Raw genomic sequence first — 8,827 nt, 5'->3', positions numbered from 1 at the left:
TGTGTACACTTATTCATGTTCATCAGTTCTGTGTCTGGTGGGGTGACGGTTACGCCGAACACGGGGTGTGCAGGTGGGTGTCTTCTGAGGCTGTGCCTGCTGGGCAATAGAGGCAGCGGTATGCTGCCCTCCTGGAAAGAATTCCTTAAACAGAAGAAAAACAAATTCCATTTAGGCTTCTTGAGGAATGGGGAGCAAATGCTAATTCCCTTTCAGGGTCTGTTGCCATGGGGAGTCAGTTCAAATCCTTTCTAATGCCTTCCTCAGCAGCAAGTTGTGCTGACACATGCTTTTCATGACTTCCCAGAAAGCGCCGAGAAATGACTTGAAACAAAAGCTCCACCAGAAGGAACAGCCACGGGAAGGTGAAGGTTTGCTGTTTGTTAGCTGGGGGTAGGACGGAGAGGGAAGTTGCCATGGGCTGCCCCGGGCAGGCACGGGGCCGGGGAGCTTGTCGGCCAGCCACCACGTACGGTGCGGTGCAGCGAAGCCTGCCCGCTCTGCTCCTGGGGAGCGGGAGGGCAGCTTGGGGAGCGGGTTGGGGGCATCAGTCCTGTAGCGTGGTCCCAGTTACCTGCGGTTAGGGTCGGGCTGGAGCTCCCTTCCCACCAGCGCCGTTAGCAGGGAGATGCGCAGCCGCCGCTGCCGGCCCTTCGCTCCTTGGCGCTGGCCAGGTGGAGCTGGGTACGGTTTCCTGAGGCTCTCCAGCAGATCCGTGGTACTGGGGCAAGGGACCGAACTGGCATGGCAGTAGCCATGTTGGTGATGGTGATGCTGTTTCTGGCTTGCTGATGGTTAGCTGCTGTAAAATGAACAGAGACTTAGAAGCAGCTTTTTCAGACACTTAAGCAAACTGATGCCAGAGTCTGTCTTCATCTGGTGAAGGCTGCGTGACTAAGGTTAGTGTTTAATGCTCTAATGGGGGAATAGCCAAAACACCAGCTTAAAAAAATAAAAATAACCTGCATTTTTCAGGAAACCTCATCTATAAAGAGCATGTAAGTGCAACATCTGTATCCCAAATCCAAACTCTTTGGACCTTTTCTCTTTGAATAGACAACTCTTGACTTCTAAGAGTTTCCGACTGCTCCCAGTGAAATCCAGGGGAAATTTTTCTTTGCTACCGTGCTGGCTTGCATCCTCTGACACCTTTACTGCCAGCGCCGTGCCAGCACAGCTGTTCTGGTGGCCTCATGGCACATTAGGTCAGGGAACTGATCTGGCAGAAAAAGAAATCAAACAAAAATCTCTTATTTTTATTCTTCCAGACTAGTTCCTACAGAAATAAGAAAAGGATCTGATACTGGATGTCTTTCCTTTATATTACCAAGTATTATCAATATTTTTTTTTTCATGCTGGTGATATTTGTGGATAAGTACTTGCTGTTGAAAAGGGAGTGTAACTTGGGGGGGGATTTTTTAAGCTTTTTGTTTATAAAAGGTAGTTTAACTTCCAGAAAGTATCTGTACATTTATGAAATAGTTTACACCATAGGTAGGTGAAATTTTGTTTTTTACGTTATGAGAGCAACATCAATTTGTGGGCAAAACCGTGGTTTTGTGTCAGCAGTATGGATCTTCCATCTGATGCAGCTAATGTGCCTTGCTTATCCTGCATGGCCCCGGTACGTGTAACTTTAGCAACGTTTATGCAGGTTATTTTAAATAAATGTTGATATTTGATGCTGATTAAAGTGGAGATTTGCACAGATGATGTGTGGAACCATTAGAGCCTGGGTTTGTATTACAGTTAAATCTAAATCTGCGTGAATTCAGACCAGCTTAAATACTTAGCAATATTTGGGCGACTGTTAGTGGCTTAGTGAAATAAGAAGCCCAAGACTGCAGATGGGTGGATGCCCCATGAAATATTGTCATATTAGGGTTTCATAATCCCTTCAGATTCGATTTTCAGGTCTAACTATGGCTAAGCTTTTCATCCAATGGCTATTTTGTTTTGTGGATACTGTTTTAAAAAAAAATACAGCCCATGTTGTGCAGCAGCTGGTGTCTGAAAGCTTGAAGGTTGTTTCATCAGGAGATTTGCTGAGACTTTCTTTTGAAGGTAAAAACATGGACTGGAAACAGTAGCTCTTTTTGTAATGTATAAAACCTGGAAAGAAGTTTCCGTTGATGGCTACTGATTAACCTAGGAGAAATCCTTCAGCACGCTTTAATGTGCTTTAGGGCAGGAAAGTTGGTGAGAGCGTACATTTTCCTGGCTGTATGTTGTGCTTTGACCAGAACTGAAATGACTTCAGTGTCTTGCTTCATAGTATTTGTGTAACAAAGAGCTGAGCCCTTGGACTGTTGAGAGCATGGTCTAGGGTAAGTGTCTTGTTTTGTCTGATTTTTGCCAAGCTGCTGAGTGCTGATGGCACCTTTAGAAATGATGTAGAGCTCGATCTGGAACATTTCTTTATCGAAAGAGAGGGTGTATGGAAAGATCAACAGTCCCATCTGGGCAGCTCTCATCCTGTTCCTGAGGTGTGCAAGTGAATCTTCTGCTTACTCTCAAACTTAAGGTAAATCAGTTAACCTACTTCTGTTCAAATAATGTACGTGGAGCTGTTGTGAAGCTAAATTGCTTGGCTTTTGAATCCTCCCCCAGTATTTTCCAAGGAAGGTTCAAAGTTGTATTTGTACTGTGGTTTGGTGTTTGTTTGCTGTTTGCAATAACTGGGAGCTCACTGGATGTGTGTGATGGCAGTCCGCAGAGCTCTGAGTGCCCCCACCCCAATCACAGCTGCCAGATTAAAGACCAGGGTTTCTCTCTGGACAGTATATTCCTGCTACTTAGTGCTGGCCAGATGGTCTTCCCGCCCTCCCATACAGATGTCTCTAATGCTTGTAAGAGTGCTCACTGCCTGTATCTGGAGCTAATACAGTATTATTTCCAATCACACTCTTGGTGTGTCCTTTGCTTGACTCTCTATTGCTCTTCTCATTTCTAACATTTTTTTATTATACTTTTCCCTTATGTCAGTTGTAGCATCCAGTATATCTGAACTATTTTTCACTGTAAAACTTAGCGTTAGCAGCTATCTGAAATAGGTGCAAGCTTTCAAAATCTAGAGCCCTCTGAATATTTGGTGGTTTCTGGACTTTCTTGTCTGTTGAAGGCAGAATTGCCAGGCACGTGCATTTTTTTTTTTTAAACTTTAGTAGAACTCAAAAAATATTTGGTTTTACACCATTTTGTGCTAAGGAAAGGAATAAATCTTTTATAAATCATACTTTCCAAATGTGTTCCCTGGGTAGATACTGGAACAGCGGGCTCTGAAACTGGAGCTGTGGTTTTGTCAAAGGAAGCGCTGCTGAGCTGCACTATCTGTCCTGTTGCTAGGATTGATTCACAGCATCTGATTGACTTCGTACTTCAACGTTCAGCTGAGAAAAGGTGAGGCTAGCAATCTCTCCGCCCCGCGTAGGGCTCACTTAACTACCAGTTAATCTGTCTGAGCGCTCTCAAGGGAGCTGTGTGCGGGACTCACAGGACTTCTTGTCTGGTGCTAAATGGACACGCGTGCTTAATACCCTCTTCACATCTGGGACCGGCACAGTTTCCAGGTTAAATATTGCAGATAAATATTTAGATTATGCTGCTCCTTTCTAGTTTAGTGCTAACCATAACCATCAGCCTGAGAAGACCTTTTGCCCAAGTGGTTGTCACCCTCCAGCTGCTGGTGTAAAGCATCATGATTCCCTGGAATGAGTGTCCTGCCCCGCTGCCCAACTCGCTGAAGCGTGGGGCTTCCCTGTGCGAGAGGGGAGGTGCAGAGTGCAGCCGCAGCAGCGGGTGTCAGGTGTTAGGGTCTTGCTGTTAAGCCTCTTGTAATAACCAGTATCTCTCGTGACCTAGGCAGAGCATATACATCCTCTGCTAAATTCGCAAGTATCTTGTACCTTCACCCCTACAACTTTCATAATCAAATAGTTTCATAAAGCATACATATAACGAAACTTTCCTTGTGAGTTTACCTACTATCTTGATAGCAAAAAAAAATCATATTTGTTCATCTCACCCATCTATATCTACTCAGGTACATGTATGTGTATGCATATACACATGAATACATAAGTTTAACTTTTTTTTGGTATCAAACTTCTTTGAGCAGAATCAGTTTACAGCTATTAATAACTCTTGTAAAGTAAGTTCAGTAGAACTAATTATAGCTCTTCTGTTTGGAAGGACGTCTCTTACAGAACACAGTACTCAAAGTATTAAACTAACTCAGCTGACAGTTAATAGAAATTAATCAGCTAAAATAGAAGATATAGTTCCTTCAAGTTCCTCCCTTGCTCAATTTACATGTTAATAGACTTTATCCACACAGAAGTAGATGGATTCTTGACTCACTGGAGTAACACATCTCTTCACTCGGGTAGTGAAGCATCGATTGCTTTACCTCTTGGCCTGAACGTGCCAGGCTCGAGGCTGAACCTGCAGGAATTTGCTTGTTGTGGAAGGGTGATACCCTGAAGTCGAGAAACCTGCAGAGCAGCAAAGTTAGTGTTTTCAACTCTCTTTCTGAATTAGTTGCATGATCAAGCAACTACACAAACTAACTTTGAGCGGATTTATATCTTTGCCAGAATAGTTCTGGTGGTACAATCCTTTCCTATTTAAACACTTATATGCTTACTGACACTTTTTACTCATATAATTTATAAAATAAGTTACAGAGGTATTAGCCTGTATAACATTCTGATCTAGACATAAATAGGATTTTTTTTCTGCTATGTTATTGTTGTTGAAATGGTGCACATTTGTGTACAGTTAAGTTCCTGAGTGCATGTTCATTTGAAATGATGGTATTTGGCCCAAAGTGTGTGGTTGGTTGTTTTTTTGTTTGCCTTTTTGTCGTACAATACAGTAAGGCATGATCTTGGCAGGTCTCTCCCAGAGCTCTGTAATGGAGAAAGCAAATAACTTTGAGGGCCATCCAAATAACTGCTGGGCTTTCTTGGGAAGGTTTTCTTACAGGATGTTTGTGTCAGCTGACACAGCCACTTTGGGATTCTGCCTTCATCCCTGACGTGCCAGGGAGAAACTTTGTTTGAAGGGGCCACCGTGGTGTGGGAGAACCCTTTGTGCAAGGACAACGGGGTATTGTATCGGCATGAGCCATGAAAGGGAGGGGAGGGGGCCGAAGGGTTTCTTTCAGAGGCACTGCATACATGTATTGATAGCGACATTCGTCCCCGTAAACCTCCCCCCGATAGGAGTTCTGTGTGGGAGCTGAGCAGGAGAGAAGATCTTTTTATTTTCTGTAAATTCTTACTGCTGAATATTTGATATCGTTTTCTTAATTAAAACATCGTGCCGCTTGTATTTTTATAGCCTAAAGCAAAAAGCCTAGCAGTAGGCTGGACCATGATGGTAGAATTATTCCTACACTTTAAAAGTAACTAACAGCTTGTGCCTTACTAATTAATGCTAGAAGAGTGGCCTTAGTTATGGCAAGCTCTAATGAAAGCTCATGGCTGGCAAGGGCAAAAGTCCAAGAAATGTAGAAGATGAAGTCTGGCAGAGGTAGTGGGTATTACTGCTTAGCGTTCCAAATTTTAGTAAAATATGCCTTTAGTGTAAACAATACATGGGCCATACCCAAAACACATACTGTAATGGAGACTGTGATAGTGTTTAGATCGAGCAAAACAACCAGGCACTTTTGGCTCACACCTGCAGTGGATCGTTCAGGCCATCTCTCTTCCCCACAGAGGCAGCAGCAGAGAGCAAATCCCACATCTGCAACAACAGCTGCCTCCTCACAAACCCACAACAGAAACATCACAGAGACCAGGTTAGTATTTGCCTATCAGGCTCCAATAAACTTTTTCACCAAGTTTTTGGCTTCAGCCCATGCTAGCTGCTTCTCCTGCGGGAGAAAACCGTGGTGCCTTGCAGAGGGGAGCACCCCATGCTGGGTGTCCCTGAGAGCCCGTCTGATCCCACAGCTGGCTGGCAGGAGAGGAGGAGGCTGGCTCCCCTTTACCCTGCCTCCAAGTCGCAGGACACCGCTAGCCCTTTGCAGTGCTGGTGGGGTTGAACCCCCTCTGAGCTCGTTCAGCTTGCTAGCCCTCCAGGGACAGCCTGCTTTGCTTCTGGGTTTGTAAGGTGAACCAGCTTGAGGGGTGACCCACAGCAGTGGTGGGGGCGAGGTCTGCTCAGCCATCGCAGGGGACCGCGGTAGAGGTGGAGCTGGGGTGGCTTCCAGGTGGACCAGAAATTGCAAATATTTCTGGGTTCTTCAGGAGCAGCTGCTTCACCTTCTACCCTGCAGGAGGCAGCTTTCATCGCGCCGATGTGTGGGGAGGGGAAATGTTCTCCAGGTTCTTCTGTTTCCCTGTAGCTGGGCACAGTGGTTGGGTCCCAGGAAATGATTGTAGCTAAATTGGTCACTAAGGATAATGAATCCTGCTGGCTATGACTTAAGATTACTCATTTTCCTTTTTATTTTGAAATCACTTGAGCAAAATGGATCTGTCTTCCACAGCAGAGCTGCAGTCTGGGCGTTTACAGCGTGCTGTGGTATTTCATTTGCGGGGGATTTATTACTAAGCCCCCCTGGCAGTAGTTTTATGAGGAGGCACGAACGGCAGTGTCCTTATATCCTGCTGGTGGCTTGCTTGGATCAAGACAGTTGGAGTTGTTTGTGCCAAGTGTGGGCGAGAAGGCAGCTGGGCTGACCGGAGTGAAGGTGGGAGGGAGAGAAAATGGGAGACCAAAGCGGGCTGTAACAGGAAGGGGTATCTGGATTGCTGAAATGGGACTCTTGAACTTGGTAAAACAATAAAGGGAGAGGGAGGATCCAGTGAAAGGATTTGGTGTCAGAGCAGCACATCATGGAGTCCATGGGTTTTTTGTTTTGTGTGTTTGGATTTTTTTTTTCTTTTCCAGAAACAAATATCAAAGAACTATGAAATGCTGGTGTGCTTGGCTGTAACCATAACTGTGCATAATAAGTCCTGCTGGGTGGGATGGGTTTTTGCAAGGTCCAACTTGCAAAACAAAAGGCTGAAATTCACTGAATGGAAGTTCAGTGAAATGACTCAAACAAATACAGCCTTGTCTTGAGTCATAACCACCAGCTTATTAATGAGTTAACTTCTACTGTTTAGGTTTCTGAAAATAATTGTTCCAATTGTTCCCATTGTCCCCGGCTTCAGCAGTGGAACAGCGAGTGGCTGTGATGGAAACCCTCCCGGGGTTGAAGGGGGTTGTCTCTCACCTCACTGTCAGCGATTGGTTTCAGCCACTCACGTTCCCCTCACTTGGCTGGCCTTTGTGTTGCACTGGCTTGCCATGCATTTCCATTTTAACTGGTTTATAAATACTGTTGGCTGGATCCAAGAAAAATTGGCGGTCGGGGGCTTGGCCTAGCGGAGCTCTGGGGCCTGTGTCCAAAAAGCCTGCTCTGTGCTCCCAGCACTTATCGGTGATAGCATCTGCGGCAAATTACCCGTGAATATTTTGATGGGCTTGTTTCTGATGCTGCTGGCGTTAGAGGCAAAACTCACCCTGTGGCAGCGCTGGGAGCCTCAGCCCCGCAGGGAAGGCGGGGGCCAGCCAGCGTGGCTGTGGAGAGACTGGTTCAGGCAGCCATCGGGGAGGAGCGTTCAGGCCCTGGGTGCTCCAGGGTGTCCTCGGCTGGTGACAATTGCCGGGAATGGTGTTGTTCCCACTCCTTCGGTTTGGTCCCGCTGGTGATGAGCTGTGTAACGGGGCTGGAACAGAGGCAGGGGAAGCAGGGAAGGTGGTAAAGCAGCTGGACAATCTATCCCGTGCTTCAGCGCAGGGTAGCACTGGCGCTCCCCGAGCAAAGCTGGGATCCCTTAGGGCTGGAGGCCACAAATCTTAAATGGTTGATGTAACTTCACCTCCTCAGAGGTGCTGCTCAACCTGCCCATCCCCAGGAGAGTTCAGCCCGAGCTTCCGTGGGTGAACATCTGCCAAGGGCAGGGCTGCTCAGGGGGCTCCATGTCCACAAAATGCCACTCTGGGGTCTCAGAATCAGGAGGTAATTACCTTTGAGTCACTTTTTTTTTTTTTTTTAAATAACCTTCACTTGGGGAGAATTCAGAGTTTTGTAGTGTTGTCTGATGTGTCTGTAGCTTGTTAAATACAGGGCAGCATCATTGACTGGATTGAACTGAGCACCACCACAGCCCGTGGCAGCCTGCAGGGGCTGTGGGGGGTTGGCTGTAGCAGCAGGTGCCGTCGCGGGGGCACCCGGGTAGGGTGGGCTCCTCCAGCAGCCTCCGTCTTGGCGGTCCTGAGCATCGCTGACGGTGCCGGTCCAGCTCGGACCGAGTGACCTACTCGCGCCCTTTGCCTGGGCGGCCTTGGGGTGAGCCTCTTGGGAGAGAGAAGGGCTGAGTGGAGCTACTGAGCCATTTTCCATGAAGGACGCAAATACCCTTGGAGTGCTTGGTGTAGTTATGTGTCTCTTGTAAATTAACTCCTAATTATCCCCATTTCTACTCGCAGGGTCGCTGCCTTTGATGGTGAGCAGTGAGTTCTCTTACAATGAGTTACTGGAGCCTGGATAAGAAAAACTGTCTGCAGTACTGCAGGCACTTCTTAGTGGACAACGGTGTCTTTCATGGTGAGTTACAAGTTATTTTTTATTTTTGGCTGCTTCTGCTTCCCGCTACTGTCGGGCACCACCAAGGTTTCGGAACGGCACACGGGTTGGCAGTGCTGCTCTGGGGTCAGTTAGCCATCGGGTCTGTGCAAGCCTGGCATCGCAGGGGGGACCCGCGGACGCGGGTGGAGTGTCAGCGGCGGGGGGGGACCCGCGGACGCGGGTGGAGTGTCAGC

At 47.0% G+C, this 8,827-nt stretch overlaps 1 protein-coding gene across 3 annotated transcripts in view; it reads left to right on the top strand.

The window, feature by feature from the left end:
* Window positions 1-5,736: 5,736 nt before the first annotated feature.
* Window positions 5,737-8,827, top strand: part of PLCH1 (phospholipase C eta 1) — a 68,864-nt gene continuing 65,773 nt past the window's right edge. The window contains exons 1-2 of one of the 3 annotated variants that reach the window (XM_026855249.1): window positions 5,737-5,807; window positions 8,495-8,612. In XM_026855249.1, the coding sequence (XP_026711050.1) occupies window positions 8,534-8,612 (79 nt within the window). In that variant the 5' untranslated portion in view covers window positions 5,737-5,807; window positions 8,495-8,533. The remainder of the gene's footprint in view (window positions 5,808-8,494; window positions 8,613-8,827) is intronic. The other 2 variants (XM_026855251.1, XM_026855255.1) reach the window with 2 other exon arrangements.

Source organism: Athene cunicularia, assembly GCF_003259725.1.
Source record: "Athene cunicularia isolate RWA chromosome 9 unlocalized genomic scaffold, athCun1 chr9_part1, whole genome shotgun sequence".
Lineage (NCBI taxonomy): Eukaryota > Metazoa > Chordata > Aves > Strigiformes > Strigidae > Athene > Athene cunicularia.
This window is presented reverse-complemented; position numbering and strand designations above follow the sequence as displayed.